The sequence below is a fragment of the Mustelus asterias genome, chromosome 30 (genome assembly GCF_964213995.1).
Source record: "Mustelus asterias chromosome 30, sMusAst1.hap1.1, whole genome shotgun sequence".
Lineage (NCBI taxonomy): Eukaryota > Metazoa > Chordata > Chondrichthyes > Carcharhiniformes > Triakidae > Mustelus > Mustelus asterias.
In genome coordinates, this window is record NC_135830.1 from 19,769,794 (window position 1) to 19,797,221 (window position 27,428).

At 47.1% G+C, this 27,428-nt stretch overlaps 2 protein-coding genes across 2 annotated transcripts in view; one reads left to right on the forward strand and one right to left on the reverse strand.

The window, feature by feature from the left end:
- The window catches only part of LOC144480946 (uncharacterized), an 81,909-nt gene that overhangs the window by 18,657 nt on the left and 35,824 nt on the right, over positions 1 to 27,428 (forward strand). The window lies entirely within an intron of this gene.
- LOC144480693 (uncharacterized) overlaps positions 3,811 to 27,428 on the reverse strand; it is a 55,844-nt gene continuing 32,226 nt past the window's right edge. Inside the window, exons 6-8 of the mRNA XM_078200288.1 lie at positions 14,352 to 14,763; positions 7,051 to 7,964; positions 3,811 to 3,833 (exon numbers count right to left, since the gene is read on the reverse strand). Of these exons, the coding sequence (XP_078056414.1) occupies positions 3,811 to 3,833; positions 7,051 to 7,964; positions 14,352 to 14,763 (1,349 nt within the window). The remainder of the gene's footprint in view (positions 3,834 to 7,050; positions 7,965 to 14,351; positions 14,764 to 27,428) is intronic.

Sequence of the window (27,428 nt, forward strand, 5' to 3'; positions counted from 1 at the left end):
TCAGGCTTATAGAACAAAGAACAAAGAACAAAGAACAATACAGCACAGGAACAGGCCCTTCGGCCCTCCAAGCCCGCGCCGCTCCCTGGTCCAAACTAGACCATTCTTTTGTATCCCTCCATTCCCACTCCGTTCATATGGCTGTCTAGATAAGTCTTAAATCTTATGTTTTATAGAGTTGTGAAAGCTCTTGAAAAAAGACAAGCCAAGCCCAAGTCCATATCCCAGCGGCAGGACAATGGGACAACCCCCAACATTGATGACGAGAAGACCACATCAAGTGTACCGTGATTGTAATGTGGGATATAATTGAATTTTGCTCGTTTAACATTGACCAGCAGTCAAAATTTGTGTAAAGGGAGAATTGTGGCAATTTTTATAATGAATATATGTGTTTCCATTTTTTCTAGTACTGAATATGCAGATATTGGCTCAAAAGGGACCAGCATCTAAGATCATTCAGCATCTTCATCAGGAAACATAGGTTAATACTTATATTTGGCACACACTGGAGAATATTACATATTAGGATTTTTAAGTTAGGAGGTAAAGGAGTAGTTTCACAACAGTGGGGCCTGTGCAGGAAGGCTAACTGTACGTAGAGGTACACACTTGTTTATAATTTAGTAGGATCAGTTCCTAGTCTAGATTTAAAGCAGCACCTACACCGAGAGAAATCTATTGCACAGAGAAGTTGGGAGGTTCTGGGAAAACTTAGGGGTAAGTGAAAGTGATTATACAATAAGCCCAAGGAGTATGCTATGCCTGAACCCACCCAGTAATGACCAGTCGTGTAATACATCATATTACTTCAGTGAACCATAATATCCAACTTAAAAATGGGACATTGGATTCGTGGAGATAGAGCCTGTGCTTGGCTCCCTGTTGGATGGAAGGGATCTTGTTCCCCTAAAGAAACTTCCAGAGGTAGAACATAGAACATAGAACAGTACAGCACAGAACAGGCCCTTCGGCCCACGTTGTTGTGCCGAGCTTTGTCTGAAACCCAGATCAAGCTATTTCCTCCCTATCATCCCGAAGTACTCCATGTGCCTATCCAATAGCTTCTTAAATGTTCCTAAAGTGTCTGACTCCACTATCACTGCAGGCAGTCCATTCCACACCCCAACCACTCTCTGAGTAAAAAACCTACCTCGGACATCCTTCCTATATCTCCCACCATGAACCCTATAGTTATGCCCCCTAGTTACCGCTCCACTCACCCGAGGAAATAGTCTTTGAATGTTCACTCTATCTATCCCCCTCATCATCTTATAAACCTCTATCAAGTCTCCTCTCAACCTCCTCCGCTCCAAAGAGAAAAGCCCAAGTTCCCTCAACCTTTCCTCATAAGACCTACCCTCCAAACCAGGCAGCATCCTGGTAAATCTCCTTTGCACTCTTTCCAGTGTCTCCACATCCTTCTTATAGTGAGGTGACCAGAACTGCACACAATATTCCAAATGTGGTCTCACCAAGGTCCTGTACAGTTGCAGCATAACCCCACGGCTCTTAAACTCAAACCCCCTGTTAATGAATGCCAACACACTATAGGCCTTCTTCACGGCTCTATCCACTTGAGTGGCAACCTTCAGAGATCTATGGATATGAACCCCAAGATCTCTCTGTTCCTCCACATTCTTCAGAACCCTACCTTTGACCCTGTAATCCACATTTAAATTTGTCCGACCAAAATGAATCACCTCGCATTTGTCAGGGTTAAACTCCATTTGCCATTTTTCAGCCCAGCTCTGCATCCTATCTATATCTCTTTGCAGCCTACAACAGCCCTCCACCTCATCCACTACTCCACCAATCTTGGTGTCATCAGCAAATTTACTGATCCACCCTTCAGCCCCCTCCTCCAAGTCATTTATAAAAATGACAAATAGCAGAGGACCAAGCACTGATCCCTGTGGCACTCCGCTGGTAACCGGTTTCCAGTCTGAAAATTTTCCATCCACCACCACCCTCTGTCTTCTGTTAGATATGATGTGGAGATGCCGGCGTTGGACTGGGGTAAACACAGTAAGAAGTTTAACAACACCAGGTTAAAGTCCAACAGGTTTATTTGGTAGCAAAAGCCACACAAGCTTTCGGAACTCTAAGCCCCTTCTTCAGGTGAGTGGGAATTCTGTTCACAAACAGAACTTATAAAGACACAGACTCAATTTACATGAATAATGGTTGGAATGCGAATACTTACAACTAATCAAGTCTTTAAGAAACAAAACAATGTGAGTGGAGAGAGCATCAAGACAGGCTAAAAAGATGTGTATTGTCTCCAGACAAGACAGCCAGTGAAACTCTGCAGGTCCACACAACTGTGGGAGTTGCTCTGCAGGTCCACGCAACTCCCACAGTTGCGTGGACCTGCAGAGTTTCACTGGCTGTCTTGTCTGGAGACAATACACATCTTTTTAGCCTGTCTTGATGCTCTCTCCACCCACATTGTTTTGTTTCTTAAAGACTTGATTAGTTGTAAGTATTTGCATTCCAACCATTATTCATGTAAATTGAGTCTGTGTCTTTATATGCTCTGTTTGTGAACAGAATTCCCACTCACCTGAAGAAGGGGCTTTTGCTACCAAATAAACCTGTTGGACTTTAACCTGGTGTTGTTAAACTTCTTATTCTGTTAGATAGCCAGTTACCTATCCAATCGGCCAACTTTCCCTCTATCCCACACATCCTTACTTTCTTCATAAGCCGACCATGTGTATAAACTCCCTTGCCTGCCAAGACGCTGGTGAGCTATGACAGAAGGAGAATGGTTTTCGGCATGATATTTACCCAATATGGAGTAGTTAGAACAATGTGAGAGATTATTGTGTGCTCCATTGGGAACAAGTTGCCAATACAGAAGTTGCCCTTGCGATGATCAATGGCGAGATGGTTGCCATGCATACAGAGGGATTATAATGGCATTGGATTGCGTCTTGGCAGCAAGGGGAGGGACATGTGCAGTAATTAGATCAGTGTGTTGCACTTTCATACCAGACAGTTCAGTAAACCTAACTAATCTGGTTGTACACATCAAGAAGGAGGTGGAGAAACTCAAAGACCCTGAACCATTTACCTTGGGTGGTTGGCTCTCAGGTTGGATTGGCTCACCGGGAACGTTGACCCTGGAAGAGATTATATTATTTTCATGGTGATCCTGGTGTTAGTAGTCATTGTATACCTGATCAAATATGGAAGTGCACAACTTTCTAAGTCCACACAGGAGGAACGGCATCAGCTCTCCAGGTAGGGTAAAGAAGAAGAGAATCTGAAAGTTGAAACACTTAGTAAGGACTAAGATTAGTTACTTAGACTCATCAATTTAGTAGCCTTAGTTGTTCCTTGGCCAATGGCCAAAAGGGGGAACTGATATAGGGAGGCGAATTAGGCTGATAAACACATAATGGATTTAAGAACACTAACACGACACTAACTTTAGAATAAATGATCTTGGATCATGGGAACATAAGCCAGCCAGGGCTGTTGCCATAGAAGACAGCTCTGCATAATTAACAAATATTTCTCGTATAAAACATGTATTATGAATTTACAAGATGCATGTGCTTTGCTTTTGATTACATTTTGTGAAACTTCATTCAGTGACAAAATACAGGGAGAGGGAAGGAACAATAGATTCACTAAAAAAAGTAATTGCTATCAGCAATGGACGGGAACAAGATGGCTACCAATGTTAGCCCTGTGAATAGGGTCATACAACTCCGAGAGATAATGCAGCTGGCGAGCAGACATGAAGAATCTCTCAGGGTCAGACGAGAGTCACGTGGGTTCAATTCGGTGGGAATCATTTCACTGTTCAGCGTCCCATGTTGCTGGGCAACAGAAGGGAGATAATGTTCGTAATGAATGACAACCCATGGGGTCATGATGTGTGTTGTTATTGGCTGGAGTTGATTATTGTTGATTATTATGACAGGATGATTATTGACTGATTTGTGTTAATGTTTACTGGAATATGATTTTGGGAATGTATAATTGTCTTCACAATTGTTCTTCAGACTGATATCCGGCTGCCCGCATTCTGTACCTTGAGTGCACGGCTTCCTCATATCATTCTCCCATTCGATCGTTTGGTTAAATAAAGTCACATCTTCAACATCAGTGCACTGTATTTTGAGTCTTTGTATTAGCTTTAGAATCATAGAAACCCTACGGTGCAGAAAGAGGCCATTCGGCCCATCGAGTCTGCACCGACCACAATCCCACCCAGGCCCTACCCCCATATCCACCCGCTAATCCTTCTAACCTACACATCTCAGGACACTAAGGGGCAATTTTAGCATGGCCAATCAACTTAACCCACACATCTTTGGACTGTGGGAGGAAACCGGAGCACCCGGAGGAAACCCACGCAGTCACGAGGAGAATGTGCAAACTCCACACAGACAGTGACCCCGAGCCGGGAATCGAACCCAGGTCCCTGGAGCTGTGAAGCAGCAGTGCTAACCACTGTGCTACCGTGCCGTAGCTACACATAGCCTCGAAAGGAAGCCTCCGTCTACAGGGCCTGATACTGGGATACCGCGGTAAGTGTGCAGATGTGATATATTAAGTGTCGTGTAATTAACATGTGGAAATGCCTGGATAATTGAATAAGTGATTGACAAAATAAATAAGGGATATGAAAGATCTTAAAAGAGGACAAATTACTAAAGGCAAAAATAGCTTCTCAATGTGATCCATCCTGGATTTGGCCTAACATTTTTTCTCAGGAAACCATTCCAAAGGAACTGATACGTCCAGCCACAGGGATCAGCATCCTCCTGCTTCTCGCCATCCATGTGTCCAATCTGGGATCAGTAAAGCGCGCACTCCTGTGTTACGGCCTCAGCAGATTTTAATTGTTGAACAAGCCAAATCCCAAAGGGGGAAACCTGACTCAATGATCACAACCTTTTAAATTGTATTCTGAGAATAAGAGAAACCCACTGAGCCCAGCAGCATAGAATTCCAGCAACACTTTTGGGATTTAAGAAATTAATAGGGTTTATTGATGAGAACAGAAAACTTAAGCACACAAGATTACATATACACAATAAACATAGTTTACCAACATTCCTCACAAAAACAAACAGATTTCTGACAACATTATTGATTTTTAACTCTTAAAAATCCAGTAATATTACCCAAGCCAAAACTACTGTGATTTTAGTATTTGTACGGCAGACGACGCCTCACTTGATTTCACCCTGCTGTGGAAATCCAAGAATATAGAGAAACAAGACCACTTTTCTTTTTCTTGCTTGGCTGATTCAAACCTCACACATTCTCGGAGCAGAGAGCTCTTCCCACAAGGTCTTCTTCACACAGCCAATGCAACTCTGAATCTTTTCTTAAATATCATTTTCTTCCCCCTTTTCTCTTCAATTCCATTGTACTTAGTCCCGCTTTGAACTTAACTTTTCCAAAATATAAACATTCTCTGTTTTCCCTACTGCCTCCCCTTTTGAGTTAAATAAAATGCAATAACCTTCACTTGTTCACTAATGAGTCCATCTGCAAGCTGTAGAAGTATTTTACACCCCTTTGAAATTTAACAAGTTAGAAGTCAAGTCTCTGTCTATCCCCTAATGCAAATTTCCAAACTCTACAGTTACTCATAAATCCACTTTACTTCATTACAAATACATGCATTTAGCAGCTCGACCTAAACTCTCAGTTCTCCCAGACAAGTTGTCTCCATTAATCATTGCCCAATATAATTAAATCTTCTACACATAGAGCTAACACAGTGTTCCCCCAAAATAAGCAAAGATGCATCCTCACGCCTGTTACAAGTTGTATGTCTTCTGCCTATTTACCCTGTGTATCGTATCTAAGGTGTTGCTTCTTAATAAAATGCTTTAAAATTAGCAATGACTTCAACCACTTTTTTGTGTCTTCTAAGAACGAAGAGAACTAAAATCTTACACTTGTCCATAAGAGTAACTCAAGGTATGAGGGACGAAATGTTAAACCCAGTACTGAAGGAACACTGCACTGTCACAGGTCCCATCTTCCAGATGAAACCATCAATCATGGCCCCATCTGTCCTCCCGATCGGGTGTAAAAGTCCCCATGAGGTTATTCCAAAGAGCCGGGGAGTTCCCCCTGGTTTACCACTTAATATTTATCCCTCAACAAACATCACTAAATAGATTCCCTGGTCACAATCACATTTCGATTCATGGGATCCTGCTGTGCATAATTTGGCCACTGCATTTCTTACATTACAGCAGCAAGTACGCCTCAGAAGAACTCCATTGGCTGTAAAGCACTTTGGGACCTCTCGAAGTTGCGACAGGCGCGATTTAAATACAGGTTTTCCCATTAACAGAAGAGAAAAGACCCAACAGTGGAACAGTCGGTAACAGGACATCAGTCAGTCTCCTTTAATCTTTGAGAAATCATAGGAATCATAGAATCCCTACAGTGCAGAAAGAGGCCATTCAGCCCATCGAGTCTGCACCGACCACAATCCCACCCAGGCCCTACCCCCATATCCCTACATACTTACCCGCTAATCCCTCTAACCTACACATCTCAGGACACTAAGGGGCAATTTTTAGCATAGCCAATCAACCTAACCCGCACATCTTTGGACTGTGGGAGGAAACCGGAGCACCCGGAGGAAACCCACGCAGACACGAGGAGAATGTGCAAACTCCACACAGACAGTGACCCAAGCCGGGAATCGAACCCAGATCCCTGGAGCTGTGAAGCAGCAGTGCTAACCACTGTGCTACCCTTAGGAACATTAACATACAGAGGGATCTGGGCGTGCAGATCCACAGTTCCCTAAAAGTGGCAATACAGAGAAATCAAGGCCTCAAACACTCAAAGCTGATTTAATTAACCCATATCGAGAATATTAAACTCCAGTCCAGTCACAGTGATTATTAACAGCAACCCAAAGAAACTCCGACTGTCAGAATTTGGTTCAGTCCTGGCTGTGACTAACAGCAGCAACAACAGCAGAATCCAACTCCTGCAACTTGTGAACTCGCTGGTGCGTCTGCAGGGTAGATGGACTGGAGAATCCCTTCCCACACGCGGAGCAGATGAATAGCGTCTCCCTGGCGTGAGTGCGCTGGTGTTTCACCTGCAGGGAATGCTGAGTGAACCCCTTCCCGCACACGGAGCAGGTGAACGGCCTCTCCCCGGTGTGGACCCGCTGGTGAATCAGCAGATCCATTTTGCCTTTGAAGCTCTTCTCGCAGTCTGAACATTTGAACGGTCTGGCGTCAGAGTGGACGCGTTGGTGCGAGGTGAGGTGGGCAGACTGAGTGAATCCCTTCCCACACTGGGAGCAGGTGAACGGCCTCACGCCGGTGTGAATGCGCTTGTGCCTCAGCAGGGTGGATGACTGAGCGAATCCCTTCCCGCACACACAGCAGGTGAAGGGCCTCTCCCCGGTGTGAACTCGCTGGTGGTCCAACAGGTTGCACAACTGAGTGAATGCCATCCCGCACTCGGGGCAGGTGAACGGTTTCTCCCCGGTGTGAACTCGCTGGTGGGTCAGGAGGCTGGACAACTGAGTGAATTCCTTCCCGCACTCGGGGCAGGCGTACGGCCTCTCCCCGGTGTGAACCCGCTGGTGCGTCAGCAGATTCTTTTTGCTTTTGAAGCTCTTCTCGCAGCCGGGGCACTTAAAAGGCCTCGTGTCAGAGTGAACAAGCTGGTGCGCGGTAAGGTGGGTTTGCTGAGTGAATCCCTTCCCGCACGTGGAGCAGGCGAACAGTCTCACCCCGGTGTGAGTTGTCTGGTGTTTACGCCAACTGGACGACTGAGCGAATCCCTTCCCACACACTGAGCAGCCGAATGGCCTCTCCCCAGTGTGGCTGCGCCGGTGGGTTTCCAGCACAGACGGGGATCGGAATCCTTTCCCACAGTCCCCACATTTCCACGGTTTCTCCGTGGCGTCGGTTTCCTTGAGTCTCTCCAATTGGATGATCAGCTGAGGCCTTGTCCACCCACACGCACTGAATACGTGTACAGTTTCTCCGCGCTGTGATGGTTTTGTCAGGTTGTGCGACTTGTTACAGTGTTTCCACAGTCACCCGCACCGGGATAGAGCTTGAATAGGTTGGGACTTTATTCCCTGGAGCGTAGAAGATTGAGGGGAGATTTGATAGAGGTGTATAAGATTTTGATGGGTATAGATAGAGTGAATGCAAGCGGGCTTTTTCCGCTGAGGCTAGGGGAGAAAAAAACCCAGAGGGCATGGGTTAAGGGTGAAAGGAGAAAAGTTTAAAGGGAATATTAGGGGGGGCTTCTTCACGCAGAGAGTGGTGGGAGTGTGGAATGAGCTGCCGGATAAAGTGGTAAACGCGGGGTCACTTTTAACATTTAAGAAAAACTTGGACGGGTTGATGGATGAGAGGGGTGTGGAGGGATATGGTCCAAGTGCAGGTCAGTGGGACTAGGCATAAAATGGTTCGGCACAGACAAGAAGGGCCAAAAGGCCTGTTTCTGAGCTGTAAGTTTCTATGGTTCTATGGGAACACTCTCACTTGGGTGTGTGTGTGTATATGTGTGAGAGTCTTGGTGCTTTCCCAGTCACACGGATGTCTGAAGTTTTTCTACACAGGAGAGACGGAAATATCTCCTTCAACATCCAAAGGCCGATGATACCGAGGTCCTGATGAATCCAGTGATTACGTCAGATCGCCAGGAAGTTTTTCAAATCCTAATCTAATGTTTGTAAAAGGAATAGACAGAGTCAGTGTCACTCTCAGCACAGGATCAAAGTTCAGAACAGACAATGCTAGTCTCTATGCGCACAGTAAGAAGTCTCACAACACCAGGTTAAAGTCCAATAGGTTTATTTGGAATCACGAGCTTTCGGAGCACTGCTCCTTCACCAGGTGAGTGGAGAGGTAGACAAAGACGCAATTGCAAAACAATTACAGATTGGAATGTGAAGAATGGTTAGAGTGTGAGTCAAAGAACAAAGAAAATTACAGCACAGGAACAGGCCCTTCGGCCCCTCCAAGCCTGTGCTGATCATGCTGCCTGATTGAGATAAAACCCCCTACCCTTCCGGGGACCATATCCCTCCATTCCCATCCTGTTCATGTGTTTGTCAAGACGCCCCTTAAAAGTCACTATCGTATCTGCTTCCACTACCTCCCCCAGCAGCAAATTCCAGGCACCCACTACTCTCTGTGTAAAAAACTTGCCTCGTACATCTCCTTTAAACCTTGTCCCTCGCACCTTAAACCTGTGCCCCCGAGTAATTGACTCTTCCACCCTGGGAAAAAGCTTCTGACTATCCACTCTGTCCATGCCCCTCATAATCTTGTAGACTTCTATCAGGTCTCCCCTCAACCTCTGTCGCTCCAGCGAGAACAAACCAAGTTTCTCCAACCTCCCTTCATAGCTAATGCCCTCCATACCAGGCAACATCCTGGTAAATCTTTTTCGTATCCTCTTCAAAACCTCCAAAGAGTCTTTACAGGTACGAACCGTGTGCATGGAGAGAGGGATAATCACAGGTTAAAGAGGTGTGAATTGTCACAAGCCAGGATGGTTGGTAGGATTTTGCACTCTCCAGGGGACATTCTTCCTTATTTTGCTTCCACAAAGATGTGGCTCAAACAGCCTGAAGTTAAAATCAGTGAAAATTCACACCAAAGTCCAAACAATGGTTAAGAGAACCTTTCTAACTAAAACAGATTGTTGTTCCCAGTATCAATGAAACACTCTGTACCCTGAGCTGCCCATCGTAGAATCCCGACAGTGTAGAAGGACGCCATTCAGCCCATCAAGTCTACGGCGGAAACAATCCCACCCAGGCCCTATTCCCTTAACCCTACGCATTTACCCTGACACTAAGGGGGAATTTAGCACGGCCAATCCACCTAACACACACATCTTTGGAGTGTGAGAGGAAACCGGAGCACCCGGAGGAAACCCACACAGTTGGAGAGATTGGAGGAGCTGAAATTGTTCTGTATAGATCATAGAGGCATTAGGGTAGAGAATGAGGTCATTTGGCCCATCCATTTCATGCTATCTGGAGGGGAAACCAGTCAGTCTCATTGCTCTGTTCTATCCCCGTAACATAGGATCATAGATTTCATACAGTGCAGAAGGAGGCCATTCGGCCCATCCAGCCTGCACCGACAACAATCCCACCCAGGCCCTATATTTACCCTGCTAATCCCCCTGACACTAAGGGCTATTTTAGCATGGCTGATCCACCTAACCCACATAGAATCATAGAAACCCTACAGTGCAGAAGGAGGCCATTCGGCCCATCGAGTCTGCACCGACCACAATCCCACCCAGGCCCTACCCCCACATATTTACCCGCTAATCCCTCTAACCTACGCATCTCAGGGGCAATTTTAACCTGGCCAATCAACCTAACCCGCACATCTTTGGACTGTGGGAGGAAACCGGAGCACCCGGAGGAAACCCACGCAAACACGAGGAGAATGTGCAAACTCCACACAGACAGTGACCTGAGCCGGGAATCGAACCCGGGACCCTGGAGCTGTGAAGCAGCAGTGCTAACCACTGTGCTACCGTGCCGCCCTTAAATAAATTAAAGTAAAAGTTTATTTATCAGTCACAAGTAAGGCTTACATTAACACTGCAATGAAGTTACTGTGAAATTCCCCCAGTCGCCACAGTCTGGCGCCTGTTCGGGTCAATGCACCCTAACCAGCACGTCTTTCAGAATGTGGGAGGAAACCGGTGCACCCGGAGGAAACCCACGCAGACACGGGGAGAATGTGCAAACTCCACACAGACAGTGACCCAAGCCGGGAATCGAACCCGGGTCCCTGGCGCTGTGAGGCAGCAGTGCTAACCCACTGTGCCACCGTGCCACCCTACCGACTGAGGGAGGAAACCCATGCAGACACGGGGAGAATGTGCACACTCCACGCAGGCAGTGACCCGAGGCTGGAATTGAACCCGGGTCTCTGCTGCTGTGAGGCGGCTGTGCTAACCACGGCGCCGCCCATCGGTTGTGGAATGCGTTAAAGGTATCGGTGGATACCTTTATACGGCGGCACAGGGGTTAGCACTGCTGCCTCACAGCACCAGGGACCCGGGTTCGATTCCCGGCTCAGGTCACTGTCTGTGTGGAGTCTGCACGTTCTCCCCGTGTCTGCGCGGGTTTCCTCCGGGTGCTCCGGTTTCCTCCCACAGTCCGAAATGCGTGCGCGTTGGGTGCATTTTTTTTAAATATACTTTTCCAATTCAATCAAATCAAATCCAATTCAGAGTCTCAACAAGTTGAGACATTTCAGACCCAGGCTGACAAGACAGGACGGGAGACCAAAACCATCCTGGAATACAAAAGCAGGGATGTACTTCTGAGGCTTTATAAAGCACTGGTTAGGCCCCATTTGGAGTACTGTGAGCAATTTTGGGCCCCACACCTCAGGAAGGACATACTGGCACTGGAGCGGGTCCAGCAGAGATTCACACGGATGATCCCAGGAATGGTAGGCCTGACATACGATGAACGTCTGAGGATCGTGGGATTATATTCATTGGAGTTTAGGAGGTTGAGGGGAGATCTGATAGAGACTTACAAGATAATGAACGGCTTAGATAGGGTGGACGTAGGGAAGTTGTTTCCATTAGCAGGGGAGACTAGGACGCGGGGGCACAGCCTTAGAATAAAAGGGAGTCACTTTAGAACAGAGATGAGGAGAAATTTCTTCAGCCAGAGAGTGGTAGGTCTGTGGAATTCATTGCCACAGAGGGCTGTGGAGGCCGAGACGTTGAGCGTCTTCAAGACAGAAATTGATAAATTCTTGATTTCTCGAGGAATTAAGGGCTATGGGGAGAGAGCGGGTAAATGGAGTTGAAATCAACCATGATTGAATGGTGGAGTGGACTCGATGGGCCGAATGGCCTTACTTCCGCTCCCATGTCTTATGGTCTTATGGTCCTGGGCCTGATCTACATGAGTCAAGCTGATTGGAGAAGGGGGAGGATCCTCCTCCAAGACTTGAGCTCATTTGCATCTTAGCCAAAAGGCCGAGATGCCGCTTTTAAAAATTGCTTCATATGAAACACATGAAGCCTCAGTGTAACCTAATGACCTCAACCAAGTGCAGGCGATCCATACTACACTTGATCTTAGCCAAAAGGCCGAGCGTTGGGTGCATTGGCCATGCTAAATTCTCCCTCAGTGTAACCCGAACAGACACCGGGGTGTGGCGACTGGGGGATTTTCACAGTCACTTCATTGCAGTGTTAATGTAAACCTACTTGTGTGACACTGATAAATACACTTTAAAACTTTTTTGAAAATTGCATGCTGCTCTCTTAGGCCACAGAAAAGACCACAGTAGGAGAGGCCGACAGCCAGAGTTTACCTGCTGCCTTACCCATCATGGATCTACAAGTTGCTGTTTTAACCAAGTGCAAGTCTGTGGGAAGATCCTCTGACTTACTCAACCTCCTCTGCACTGGGCAGCCAAAGATTATCGGGTCATACAGTTTAAGCATGGAAACAAGCCCTTTGGCTCAACTTGTTCATGCTGCCCCTTTCCTTAACCACTAAGCTAGTCCCAGTTAGCCCATATCCCTCTATACCCATCTTGCCCATGTAACTGTCTAAATGCTTTTTAAAAGACAAAATACCACCCCGTCCCCCCTCAATGACTACCTCTGGCAGCTTGTTCCACTCACCAACCTCTGTGTGAAAAAGTTACGCTGCAGGAAAGGATGTCCCGAGGCATGGTACATTGGGGAAACCATGCAGACGCTACGACAACGGATGAATGAACACCACTCGACAATCACCAGGCAAGACTGTTCTCTTCCTGTGGGGGAGCACTTCAGCGGTCACGGGCATTCAGCCTCTGATCTTCAGGTAAGTGTTCTCCAAGGCGGCCTTCACGACACACGACAGTGCAGAGTCGCTGAGCAGAGACTGATAGCCAAGTTCCGAACACATGAGGATGGCCTAAACCGGGATGTTGGATTTATGTCACATTATCAGTAACCCCCACAGCTTGCCTCCTGGACTTGCAGGCTGTCCTGTCTGGAGACAATACACATCTCTTTAACCTGTATTTAATGATCCCTCCACTCACATTGTCTGTATCTTTAAGACCTGGTTGGCTGTCGGGATTCGCATTCTAATCAGTATTCTGTAACTTGATTTTGTGTCTCTGTGCACTGTTTGAGAGCACATTTCCACTCCATCTGACGAAGGAGCAGCGCTCCGAAAGCTTATGGTGTTTGCTACAAAATAAACCTGTTGGACTTTAACCTGGTGTTGTTAAAACTCTTACTGTGTTCACCCCAGTCCAACGCCGGCACACCACATCATGAAAAAGTTGCCCCTCTGGACACTTTTGTATCTCTCCCCTCGCACCTTAAACCTATGCCCTCTAGTTTTAGACTCCCCTACCCTTGGGAAAAGATATTGACTATCTCGCTGATCTGTGCCCCTCATTATTTTATAGACCTCTATAAGATCACGCTTAAGCCTCCTACGCTCCAGAGAAAAAAGTCCCAGTCTATCTAGCTCTTCTTACAGCTCAAACTATCAAGTCCCATTCGCATCCTAGTAAATCTTCTCTGCACTCTTTCTAGTTTAATAATATCCTTTCTATAATAGGGTGAGCAGAATTGCACACAGTATTCCAAGTGTGGCCTTAGCAATGTCTTGTACAACTTCTTGTCTTAGCAATGTCTTGTACAACTCCCCTGTGGGGGAGCACTTCAGCGGTCACGGGCATTCAGCCTCGGATCTTCAGGTAAGCGTTCTCCTAGGCGGCCTTCACGACACACGACAGCGCAGAGTCGCTGAGCAGAGACTGATAGCCAAGTTCCGCACACATGAGGACGGCCTAAACCGGGATGTTGGATTTATGTCACATTATCAGTAACCCCCACAGCTTGCCTCCTGGACTTGCGGGCTGTCCTGTCTGGAGACGATACACATCTCTTTAACCTGTGCTTAATGCTCCCTCCACCCACATTGTCTGTATCTTTAAGATCTGGCTGGCTGTAGGGATTCGCATTCGAATCAGTATTCTGTAACTTGATTTTGTGTCTCTGTGCCCTGTTTGAGAGCACATTTCCACTCCATCTGACGAAGGAGCAGCGCTCCGAAAGCTAATGGTATTTGCTACCAAATAAACCTGTTGGACTTTAACCTGGTGTTGTTAAAACTCTTACGTTGTACAACTTCAAGCAGCTGAATTTCAAGTACAACTTAGCAGCTGAAGTGTAACCAAACATTGAGCAGCAGCTCCTTCAAGTAGCTACAGAGGAGCTGCAACCTCTCACACTGAAAATAAACATGTCCCACGGACCCAACGAGGCGGGGAAACCTCAGCCGGACACTAGGACCCCGAAGTCCCACCCACTGGGTGACGTCACTGCCAGTGTAGCGCATGCGCCCCGCGCCCCGCTGAACCAAGATGGCGGCCGTCAGTCCGGGTCTTTCCCCGGGACAAAGACCCATAGTGGCGAAGGAGGGAGCCGTAGGTTCGGATTCGGGGTTGGAGGCCTTCGCCCTGCGTTTAGGAACCTTCCCCGTACCGCCGCCGGCTCCACGGCTCCCTCCGCGATTCCGCATCCTCACCATTGAGGAGATCGGACGGACCAGAAGCTCAGCATCGCCATCAGTGCGCATGCTCCCAACACTGGGCACCACTGCGCCTGCGCACCTCTCCCCCATGGTGTGGGTGCAGGACATGCACCACTGCAGGATGCTGGGTAATCTCCCTGCAATGGAAAGCCTTCTGTTGGCTAAGATCTGGAAATGGGGGTCAGGGGCTTTGGAAATCAATAAAATTATAAACCAAATCATTCAGAAATTCGGGGAAAACTCCCCTTTTCACCTGTTGTGCATAAACCAGTAATATCTCCATCCAAACTGCTCCACACGATGAGTAAATACATCGTACCTCAATCTGAAGGCCCATAATTTGCAGGCATGCAATCCGCTGGACACAGGCAGCTCCACATTACAAATCAGAGGGTCCAGCACAGCAGTTAGCACTGCTGCCACACAGCGCCAGGGACCCCGGGTTCGATTCAGGCCCTCAGGGCGGCACGGTAGCACAGCGGTTAGCACTGCTGCTTCACAGCTCCAGGGTCCCGGGTTCGATTCCCGGCTCGGGTCACTGTCTGTGTGGAGTTTGCACATTCTCCCCGTGTCTGCGTGGGTTTCCTCCGGGTGCTCCAGTTTCCTCCCACAGTCCAAAGATGTGCGGGTTAGGTTGATTGGCCAGGTTAAAAATTGCCCCTTAGAGTCCTGGGATGCGTAGGTTAGAGGGATTAGCAAGTAAATATGTGGAGATAGGGCCTGGGTGGGATTGTGGTCGGTGCAGACTCGATGGGCCGAATGGCCTCCTTCCGCACTGTAGGGTTTCTATGATTCTATGACTGTGTGGAGTTTGCACGTTCTCTCCCTGTCTGCCTGGTTTCATCCGGGTGCTCCAGTTTCCTCCCACAGTCCAAAAGATGTGGGAGTTGGGTTGGTTGACCATGCTAAATTGCCCCTTAATATCAGGGGGACTAGCAGGGGTTAAGGGCCTGGGTGGGATTATTGTCGGTGCAGGTTTGATGGGCTGAATGGCCTCCTTCTGCACTGTAGGGATTCGATGGTTCTTTATATTGCAAAACCCAGCCAATTGGTCGTTGTGAGGGTTTGCAGGATAATAAAGTATTTACTCTGAATTTCCAAATCCATCTGATCTATCACATTGGGGACACATTGGGTAACATGACCATTTTAAATGTTCCTGGCGTATGTGAGATGTTTAAAATATTGGTTCAAACTCTACCAGGTACTCTCTGTGTTAAACTAACCAGTGAACCCCTAATATCTCTTTTATCACAGACGTAGATTAATTTTTGCACATGGATAAATGGATGTGAGAATTATCCACCCTGGAATTCTCAGTGTGAGCAGGGTGGGATATGTTTGGAAACAGGATGTCCCAGTTCTCCACCCTTGGATTCTCAGTGTGAACAGTGTTGGATGTTTTCATCTTATCTATGAGGTCTAAAATGGACCAATAAAAGACCACGAGATAGGTGGGAGTAAACCAACTAAAACTGTTGATTAACACGTCTATTCTCGAGCACAGTCAGCATAAGGGGCAACACGGTGGCACAGTGGTTAGCACTGTGCCAGGGACCCAGGTTCGATTCCCAGCTTGGGTCACTGTCTGTGTGCAGTTTGCACGTTCTCCCCGTGTCTGCGTGGGTTTCTTCCGGGTGCTCCGGTTTCCTGCCAAAATCCAAAGATGTGCAGGTTAGGTGAATTGGCCGTGCTAAATTGTCCCTTAGTGTCAGGGGGACGAGCTAGGGTAAATGCCTGGAGTTATGGAGATAGGACCTGGGTGGGATTGTGGTCGGTGCAGACTTCATGGGACGAATGGCCTCCTATTGCACTGTCGAATTCTATGATTCTAAGACTGGCATGGTAAACTCCACCCGAGGTGGAGCTTGTGTCCTGAGTCACCTGACCCATTCTCCTAAAGGGGCATGCCCCAACATGCAAAACAGTTTGGGAGACAGAATGTCCCAGTTCTCCACCCTAGGATTCTCAGTGTGCACGTGGTGAGATGTGCTTTGAGACAGTATGTCTCACACATTTAAAGGGTTGAATGGCACTGAATGTCTGATATATGTCTGCGGCAACATTAATCTCTCCCTCAATGTTAACAAAACGAAGGAGATTGTCATCGACTTCAGGAAGCGTAAAGGAGAACATGTCCCTGTCGACATCAATGAGGTGGAGATGCCGGTGTTGGACTGGGGTGGGCACAGTAAGAAGTCTCACAACACCAGGTTAAAGTCCAACAGGTTTATTTGGTAGCAAATACCATAAGCTTTCGGAGCACAGCTCCTTCGTCAGATGGAGTGGATATCTGTTCTCAAACAGACACAGAAATCAAATTACAGAATACTGATTAGAATGCAAATCTCTACAGCCAGCCAGGTCTTAAATGTACAGACAATGTGGGTGGAGGGAGCATTCAACACAGGTTAAAGAGATGTGTATTGTCTCCAGACAGAACAGCTAGTGGAATTCTGCAAGTCCAGGAGGCAAGCTGTGGGGGTTACTGATAATGTGACATAAATCCAACATCCCGGTTTAGGCCGTCCTCATGTGTGCGGAACTTGGCTATCAGTTTCTGCTCAGCGACTCTGCGCTGTCGTGTGTCGTGAAGGCCGCCTTGGAGAACGCTTACCTGAAGATCCAAGGCTGAATGCCCGTGACTGCTGAAGTGCTCCCCCACAGGAAGAGAACAGTCTTATCAGTTTGCGTGACCAGAGCATATTCAGGAATTCGATTAGTAATAGAATCATAAGCAATGTCATTAATCATGTCATAACTTGCTGACCTCCTAGAACTCTTTGTCTCATCATTCATACCCTTATCTTGTCCTTTGATGGAACAGAAGAAGGTCGGTGACTCCGTCATCCCTGACCTTATCTTGTTTTATTTACTCACACAGCCTTAAAGTTATGCGGAGTCAGCCTTGCTTATATTGTACCAAATAGCTGACCAATTTTCCCATCATGCTATTCCTTAGTTCGTACAACTTCACATTCCCTCCTTTTGTCATATCATGACAACTAATTAAATAGGTAGATCCAAGACCCGATTAAAAATGCATTTGCACAAGCAGCCAAGCAACCCTATCCCCAGTAGCAGTAGTAGTAGTAACATGAAGGCCTTAAAGATCCAATCAAATAATCCGTGACCCAGCCATCCTAACCAACCCGGTGGGTCATAATGATGAAATTCACGGTCAACCTCTTGAATTTGATCAGCCTGTCTCTTAATATGGTCGGCCAGGTTGGTGATATTTTCAGAGGCGTCTGGGATATAAGTACAGCATTCCTGACCTACAATGGCGTACATTCCTCCCTGCGAGGCTAACAGATAATCCAAAGCCAGTCGATTCTGTATGGCCACGGTCCGGACAGCCACCAGCTCAGCCGAGACCTCGGCCAGTGCCTGTCCAGTTGCCCTGGCTTCTGCCGCTGTTACGTTTGCCAGTTGTTCCAATGCTGAGGCCATAAGAATCCATTCAACTGTCTCTCCTATGTGGAATGGGAGGGATTGGAGAGGAATTCCTTCCCTCGAATGGACGGGGATGTGGGTACAAACCCAACACTTGCTTACATTCAATTTTTCAGTATAAATATATAGATAGGTATTGGCATGCAGTCCCCGGGTAGTTCGCTCTTTCACTACCGAGTGGCCATTAAGGCCAAATAGTCCAGAATGTCCAAAAAATATCATGAAGATCTTCATCCTGTGTTCGTATCTGGGTTGGAGACTATCTTCTTGCAGTTGGATAGGTGAATCCAACTTGAACGTCCTTCAAGCTTGACGGAAGTCGGGGTGGTCAGTAGTACTTGAAAAGGTCCGCTCCAGTGTTGTCCCAGCTTCTTTCTATCCCAGTTCTTCACCAATACGTAGTCTCCGGGTTCGATCACTGGATATCGAGGGGTGGCTGTCCTTGCTGTCACTGGGAGGTGTGCCTGTTTCACCTGTGAGTGGAGAAACTTCAGAGAAAGTGTTAATTGCTTCAAATAATTCTGCATCTGTTCCCCCATCACATGGAGGTCTACTCCTTCCAGGGGTTTTTCATGGGCATCCCAGGGAGTCCTCATTGGCCGACCGTAGACTATCTCTGCAGCTGACAGTCCGGTCCGCGAATGGAGAGTCACCCGCGTGTGAAACAGTGCAAAGGGCAACACCTTTAGCCAATTTAACCCAGTTTCTTCAGTCAATTTAGATCATTTTTCTTTTAAAGTCCGGTTGGCTCTTTCCACAATTCCTGCTGCCTGAGGGTGATACGCGCAGTGCAGTTGTTGTTTAATTACGAGCGCTTCGCACAATTCAGTCTTGATCCGAGCCACAAAATGTGGTCCATTATCTGAGCTCACCATTTTGGGTACCCCAAAACGGAGAATAACTTCTGTCAATGAGTATAAAAGTTGGAGTGTTATGGTAAGGTCATATAAGGCAATGGTGAGGCCGAATTTGGAGTATTGTGTACAGTTTTGGTCACCTAGTTACAGGAAGGATGTAAATAAGATTGAAAGAGTGCAGAGAAGGTTCACAAGGATGTTGCCTGGACTTGAGAAGCTGAGTTACAGAGAGAGATTGAATAGGTTGGGACTTTATTCCCTGGAGCGTAGAAGATTGAGGGGAGATTTGATAGAGGTGTATAAGATTTTGATGGGTATAGATAGAGTGAATGCAAGCAGGCTTTTTCCGCTGAGGCTAGTGGAGAAAAAAACCAGAGGGCATGGGTTAAGGGTGAAAGGAGAAAAGTTTAAAGGGAATATTAGGGGGGGGGCTTCTTCACGCAGAGAGTGGTGGGAGTGTGGAATGAGCTGCCGGATAAAGTGGTAAATGCGGGGTCACTTTTAACATTTAAGAAAAACTTGGACGGGTTGATGGATGAGAGGGGTGTGGAGGGATATGGTCCAAGTGCAGGTCAGTGGGATGAGGCAAAAAATGGTTCGGCACAGACAAGAAGGGCCAAAAGGCCTGTTTCTGAGCTGTAATTTTCTATGGTTCTATGGTTCAACAATAACTTCACCACCGTATGTGCAGTACAATTCGTGGTGGGGAAGGCTTCAATCCATTTACTAAACACATCGATTATTACTAAACAATATTTATAGCAATTTACTTTTGGTAATTCAATAAAATCAAGCTGTATACAGGCAAAAGGACCATGTGGCAAGGGAGTGGTTCCGGGAGGGCATTTTGTGCCTTTACCCATATTATTTCTCATGCAAATGAGGCATCGATCCAGCCGCGTTTGCACTGCTGTATTCAAATCTGGGTGCCACCAAGTCTTTAGAAGTAGCTGTACCATTCCCTCCTTGCCGAGATGGGTACAAGAATGCAAATAGTCAATAAGTACCGGCAATAAAGAATCCGGGATACAAACTTGACCGACTGGAGTAAGCCAGAGGTCCCGTGCCAAGGAGTGCGAACACCCCATTGACTTCCATAGCGTGCGCTCAGAATCAGAGGCGTCCCTCTGTAATTGTTGAACCTCAGTCATCTCTGGCATGCCCTTCGTCCCTAATGCAGGTCCCCGATTTAGAGCCTGAATACCTCCAGTGGGAACAATCACAGAGGCCGATACAGCTGCCGCCTTAGCAGCTGAATCAGCACGGGCATTCCCTAATTGCACAGGAGTGTGCCCCTTCGTGCGCGCACAGCAGACTTTATAACAGCCAATTGACAAGGAAGCTGAACAGCATCGAGGAGATTTTTAACTCCTCCTCTTCCTCCGTATCGCCTGAATAGGGAAACAGCGGCATGCCAGAGCAACTGGGAGGATCCTCCTGTTTAACCTGATGGGCTAGCCCAGCCTGCCTATCACCCGATGCTTTCTTATTCCTACCCTGTCGTTTTGTCTCATAAGACCATAAGACATAGGAGCGGAAGTAAGGCCATTCGGCCCATCGAGTCCACTCCACCATTCAATCATGGTTGATTTCAACTCCATTTACCCGCTCTCTCCCCATAGCCCTTAATTCCTCGAGAAATCAAGAATTTATCAATTTCTGTCTTGAAGACGCTCAATGTCTCGGCCTCCACAGCCCTCTGTGGCAATGAATTCCACAGACCTACCACTCTCTGGCTGAAGAAATTTCTCCTCATCTCTGTTCTAAAGTGACTCCCTTTTATTCTAAGGCTGTGCCCCCGCGTCCTAGTCTCCCCTGCTAATGGAAACAACTTCCCTACGTCCATCCTATCTAAGCCGTTCATTATCTTGTAAGTTTCTATTAGATCTCCCCTCAACCTCCTAAACTCCAATGAATACAATCCCACGATCCTCAGACGTTCATCGTATGTCAGGCCTACCATTCCCGGGATCATCCGTGTGAATCTCCACTGGACCCGCTCCAGTGCCAGTATGTCCTTCCTGAGGTGTGGGGCCCAAAATTGCTCACAGTACTCCAAATGGGGCCTAACCAGTGCTTTATAAAGCCTCAGAAGTACATCCCTGCTTTTGTATTCCAAGCCTCTTGAGATAAATGACAACATTACATTTGCTTTCTTAATTACGGACTCAATCTGCAAGTTTACCTTTAGAGAATCCTGGACTAGGACTCCCAAGTCCCTTTGCACTTTAGCATTATGAATTTTGTCACCGTTTAGAAAATAGTCCATGCCTCTATTCTTTTTTCCAAAGTGCAAGACCTCGCACTTGCCCACGTTGAATTTCATCAGCCACTTCTTGGACCACTCTCCTAAACTGTCTAAATCTTTCTGCAGCCTCTCCACCTCCTCAATACTACCTGCCCCTCCACCTATCTTTGTATCATCGGCAAACTTGGCCAGAATGCCCCCAGTCCCGTCATCTAGATCGTTAATATATAAAGAGAACAGCTGATGCTTCCTATCCCAAAGTTCACATTCCAATTTTAAAGTTTCCCAATCCTTTGATTTCCCGTCCACACATTCATCAATTCCTCTTTTACGGGCGTTATCCCTCCAACTCATTAATGACGATTGTTCGTGGCGCCTAGTCCACTCTTTTTTCCATTTTGAAATTAAAGTTTTCCACTTGGAACCTGCATTTTGTTTTCCAAATAGCTTTTTCTGCTGCAGCGCAATTTTCTAAGTTCCATGTGCCACCTAGTGGCCAAATATCATTACCTACTTTACTGTTTAATGCGGCACTTAATCGACGTACATTACGTTCCTGAGCGGGGGACTCAAAACACGTAAAAAGCAAAGGAGAATTGCCCCCTGTTTTGTCTAAACTCTGTCCCATAACGTCAGTATACTGTGCCCCTGGCAAAAGCGTTAATAAAAAGAATTCCTGGTACCAAAGTCAAATCACAGGGTCCCTGACCCAAACTATTCAAATCACAGGGTCCCTGACCCAAACTATTCAAATCACAGGGTCCCTGACCCAAACTATTCAAATCACAGGGTCCCTGACCCAAACTATTCAAATCACAGGGTCTCTGACCCAAACTATTCAAATCACAGGGTCTCTGACTCAAACTATTCAAATCACAGGGTCTCTGACTCAAACTATTCAAATCACAGGGTCTCTGACTCAAACTATTCAAATCACAGGGTCTCTGACTCAAACTATTCAAATCACAGGGTCCCTGACCCAAACTATTCAAATCACAGGGTCTCTGACTCAAACTATTCAAATCACAGGGTCTCTGACCCAAACTATTCAAATCACAGGGTCCCTGACTCAAACTATTCAAATCACAGGGTCTCTGACTCAAACTATTCAAATCACAGGGTCTCTGACCCAAACTATTCAAATCACAGGGTCCCTGACCCAAACTATTCAAATCACAGGGTCTCTGACTCAAACTATTCAAATCACAGGGTCCCTGACTCAAACTATTCAAATCACAGGGTCTCTGACTCAAACTATTCAAATCACAGGGTCCCTGACCCAAACTATTCAAATCACAGGGTCCCTGACCCAAACTATTCAAATCACAGGGTCTCTGACCCAAACTATTCAAATCACAGGGTCTCTGACTCAAACTATTCAAATCACAGGGTCTCTGACCCAAACTATTCAAATCACAGGGTCTCTGACCCAAACTATTCAAATCACAGGGTCTCTGACCCAAACTATTCAAATCACAGGGTCTCTGACCCAAACTATTCAAATCACAGGGTCTCTGACTCAAACTATTCAAATCACAGGGTCCCTGACCCAAACTATTCAAATCACAGGGTCCCTGACCCAAACTATTCAAATCACAGGGTCCCTGACCCAAACTATTCAAATCACAGGGTCTCTGACTCAAACTATTCAAATCACAGGGTCTCTGACTCAAACTATTCAAATCACAGGGTCCCTGACCCAAACTATTCAAATCACAGGGTCTCTGACTCAAACTATTCAAATCACAGGGTCCCTGACCCAAACTATTCAAATCACAGGGTCCCTGACTCAAACTAAGCCTGCGCAACCCTGATCCGGATGTAAAATGAGATCAAGGGGTCCCTGACCTTAGGCTATCCACAATCGGGTCCCTGACCCTAAACACTCTATCGGGTCCCTGACCCTAAATACCCTACTCACAGCCCAATTTAGATTCGAATACCATCACCTGTTAGTGTCCTCCGTCAGGGACGAGGGTTCGTAGCACCAATCCGAGAGAGAGAGAGACCAAGGTGAATCTTACCTTGTGCCGGCGTCCGTCTCTTCCCTCCAGGTTGTGGCTCGATCACTTCTTTAGTCCCCCGTGGAATTCACTCAGGGTATTGGTTTCTGCTTCGGAGGGCCAAATGTTGAAGTGGAAACTTTCCTGCTTCTTGACTGTGATAGAAAGACTCAACAAAATTTGTTCCAACAAAACAACTTAGTCTTTATTTCTGAAAGACCGCATGCAGTATCTGGCTGAAACTTGAGTTCAGAGAGCAGTTGGTACAACTGCTGATTCTTCCACAAGTCCGCAATTACACAGAGAATCAGTTCAATATTTATACATAATCATTATCAGTTTACGTGACCAGAGCATATTCAGGAATTCGATTAGTAATAAGAACAAAGAACAATACAGCACAGGAACATGCCCTTCGGCCCTCCAAGCCCGCGCCGCTCCCTGGTCCAAACTAGACCATTCTTTTGTATCCCTCCATTCCCACTCCGTTCATGTGGCTATCCAGATAAGTCTTAAACGTTCCCAGCGTGTCCGCCTCCACCACCTTGCCCGGCAGCGCATTCCAGGCCCCCACCACCCTCTGTGTAAAATATGTCCTTCTGATATCTGTGTTAAACCTCCCCCCCTTCACCTTGAACCTATGACCCCTCGTGAACGTCACCACCGACCTGGGGAAAAGCTTCATAGAATCATAAAGCATCATAAAGCATAAAGATAGAATCATAAGCAATGTCATTAATCATGTCATAACTTTCTGACCTCCGAGAACTCTTTGTCTCATCATTCATACCCTTATCTTGTCCTTTGATGGAACAGGAGAAGGTCGGTGACTCCCTCATCCCTGACCTTATCTTGTTTTATTTACTCATAGAGTCTTAAAGTTAGGCGGAGTCAGCTTTGCTTATTTTGTACCAAATAGCTGACCAATTTTCCCATCATGCTATTCCTTAGTTCGTACAACTTCACAAAGGGATAGTTAAAAGTCAATCCCATTGCTGTGGCTCTAGAGCCACATGTAGGCCAGACCGGGTAACAACGGCAGATTTCCTTCTCTAAAGGATGTCAATGAACCACGTGAGTTTTTCTGACAATCGACAATGGTTTCATGGTCATCAGTAGATTCTTAATTCCAGATATTTTTAATTGAATCCAAATTTCACCATCCAGAAACGGTAGCACAGTGGTTAGCACTGCTGCTTCACAGCTCCAGGGACCTGGGTTCGATTCCCGGCTTGGGTCACTGTCTGTGTGGAGTTTGCACATTCTCCTCATGTCTGCGTGGGTTTCCTCCCGGGTGCTCCGGTTTCCTCCCACAGTCCAAAGATGTGCGGGTTAGGTTGATTGGCCGTGTTAAAATTGCCCCTTAATGTCCTGAGATGTGTAGGTTAGAGGGATGCATAGGGATATGGGAGTAGAGCTTGGGTGGGATTGTGGGCGGTGCAGACTCGATGGGCCGAATGGCCTGTTTCTGCACTGTAGGGTTTCTATGATTTCTATGATCTGCCGTGGCAGGATTTGAACCTGGGTCCCCAGAACATTAGCTAAGTTTCTGGATTAATAGTCGAGCGATAATACCACAAGGCTATTGCCTCCCCTGTTTTAGCATGGCCAATCCACCTAATCTGCAGATCTTTGGACTGTGAGAGGAATCCAGAGCACCCAGAGGAAACCCATGCAGACAAGGGGAGAACATGCAAACTCCCACACAGGCAATTGAACTCAGGTCCCTGGAGCTGTGAGGCAGTAGTGCTAACCAGGCGAATGAGGGGCTTATAAAATTCTAACAGCACTAGACAGGGTAGATGCAGGGAGGATGTTCCTGATGGTGGGGGAGCCCAGAACCAGGGGTCACAGTCTGAGGATTCGGGGTAGACCATTTAGGACGGAGATGAGGAGACATTTCTTCACCCAAATCATAGAATCATAGAAACCCTACAGTGCAGAAGGAGGCCATTCGGCCCATCGAGTCTGCACCGACCACAATCCCACCCAGGCCCCACCCCCACATATCTACCCACTAATCCCTCTAACCTACGCATCTCAGGACTCCAAGGGGCAATTTTTAACCTGGCCAATCAACCTAACCCGCACATCTTTGGATGTGAGCGGTGAGCCTGTGGAATTCATTACCACAGGAAGTAGTTGATGCCAAAACATCGAATATATTCAAGAGGCGGCTGGATACAGCACTTGGGGCGAATGGGATCAAAGGTTATGGGGAGAAAGCAGGATTAGGTTATTGAGTTGGACGATCAGCCATGATCGTGATGAATGGCGGAGCAGGCTAGAAGGGCCGAATGGCCTCCTCCTGCTCCTATCTTTCTATGTAAACACTGTGCCCCCCCCAAATCCTTGGAGAATTTGTGAAGAAAGATAACTGCTGGGAACCAGGGAATGTGTCATTGTAAATCACAGATTAGAGCAACTCCAGCTATCTGGTCTTCACTTCCTGTGAAAGCCCAGCTGAGAAGATAAGAGTCAGGTCTGATTCTGACAGTTAATGGAGAGACGGGTGGACTGGGTGGCTCGGGAGAGGAGTTTAGAGAGTGAATTGAAGGTACTGATTTCAGTCTTCCCAATATTAAAATGCAGGTAAAATCTGCCCATCCAGTACTGGTTGTAAGGCTGTTGTGTGAGTTGGTGCGTAACCTGGAGGGGATGATGTCACAGACACCAGCTACTCTGGTCCTTCTCGTAAAATAAAAGTTTATTTATTCGTCACAAGTAGGCTTACATTAACACTGTAGTGAAGTTACTGTGAAAATCTCCCTGGTGGCCACCCTCCGGCGCCTGTTCGGGTTACACTGAGGGAGAATTTAGCACGGCCCAATGCACCCTAACCAGCACGTCTTTCGGACTGTGGGAGGAAACTGGAGCACCCGGAGGGAAACCCACGCAGACACGAGGAGAATGTGCAAACTCCACACAGACAGTGACCCAAGTTGGGAACTGAACCCAGGTTCCTGGCGCTGTGAGGCAGCAGTGCTAACCACTGTGCCACCCCCCCGGGTGGTGGAGGTTAAGAATTTAGGTGTTTATGTCAAATTTTGCTTTCAGTGGTAGACATATAAAATCCCTCACCTTCGCACCCTGACTCTCGCAATCATCCCCTCTTCGCCCACTTTCTCTCTCTCTCTCTCCTCCTCCCATAGAGATTAGACCAGTTTAAACTTTATTTATTCGTGTCACAAGTCGGCTTACATTAACATTGCTTTGAGGCAGCAATGCCAACATGTCTGGAATCCACTCCCTGAGGTGTTGGCGGCAGAGACCCTAAACTATTTTGAAAAATTACCTGGATCTGCACCTTAAGTGCTGTAAATTACAGGACTATGGGCCGGGTGCAGGAAGGTGGGATTAGGTGGATGGCTCAGTGGCCAGCACTGCTGCCTCACAGCGCCAGGGACCCCGGTTTGATTCCTGGCCTTGGGTCACTGTCTGTGTGGAGTTTGCACATTCTCCCCGTGTCTGCGTGGGTTTCCTCCGGGTGCTCCGGTTTCCTCCCACATTCTGCTGGTTAGGTGCATTGATCCGAACAGGCGCTGATGTGTGATGACTAGGGGAATTTCACAGTAACTTCATTGCAGTGTTAATGTGAACCTTATTTGTGTCTAATAAATAAACTTTACTTACTTTAGAACAAAGAACAATACAGCACAGGAACAGGCCCTTCGGCCCTCCAAGCCCGCGCCGCTCCCCGGTCCAGGATTGAATCCTGAATCCAGGATCCCCGCCCAATTTTCCAGCCTATCTACATCCTAATATCCTATCCACCGAGCTGTCCCTCACAGCTACGATGCTTTGTTCATCACAACCTATTAACTCCCCCCCACCCCCCCATTCCAGACCATGTGATCTCCAGGGAGAGGCGAAAACCCAGAGTGAAAACCCCAGGGCCAATATGGGGAAAAAAAAAATCTGGGAAATTCCTCTCCGACCCCCTGAGGCGATCGAAACGAGTCCAGGAGATCACACTGGCCCTGATCAGAAAATGCTTCCCAACCCTATTCATTTCCTCTTCTGCTTTACGAACACCATCTGAATTCCCTGCCCCCGAGACAGGTTCCCAACTATCCGCAGTCTCGCTCTGTACTGGCACCAGCAAGATGATCATAGAATGAAGCCTTGAAACGAGAAACAAAGAACAATTAGCCCGCGCCGCTCCCTGGTCCAAACTAGACCACTCTTTTGTATCCCTCCATTCCCACTCCGTTCATATAGCTGTCTAGATAAGTCTTAAACGTTCCCAGTGTGTCCGCCTCCACCACCTTGCCCGGCAACACATTCCA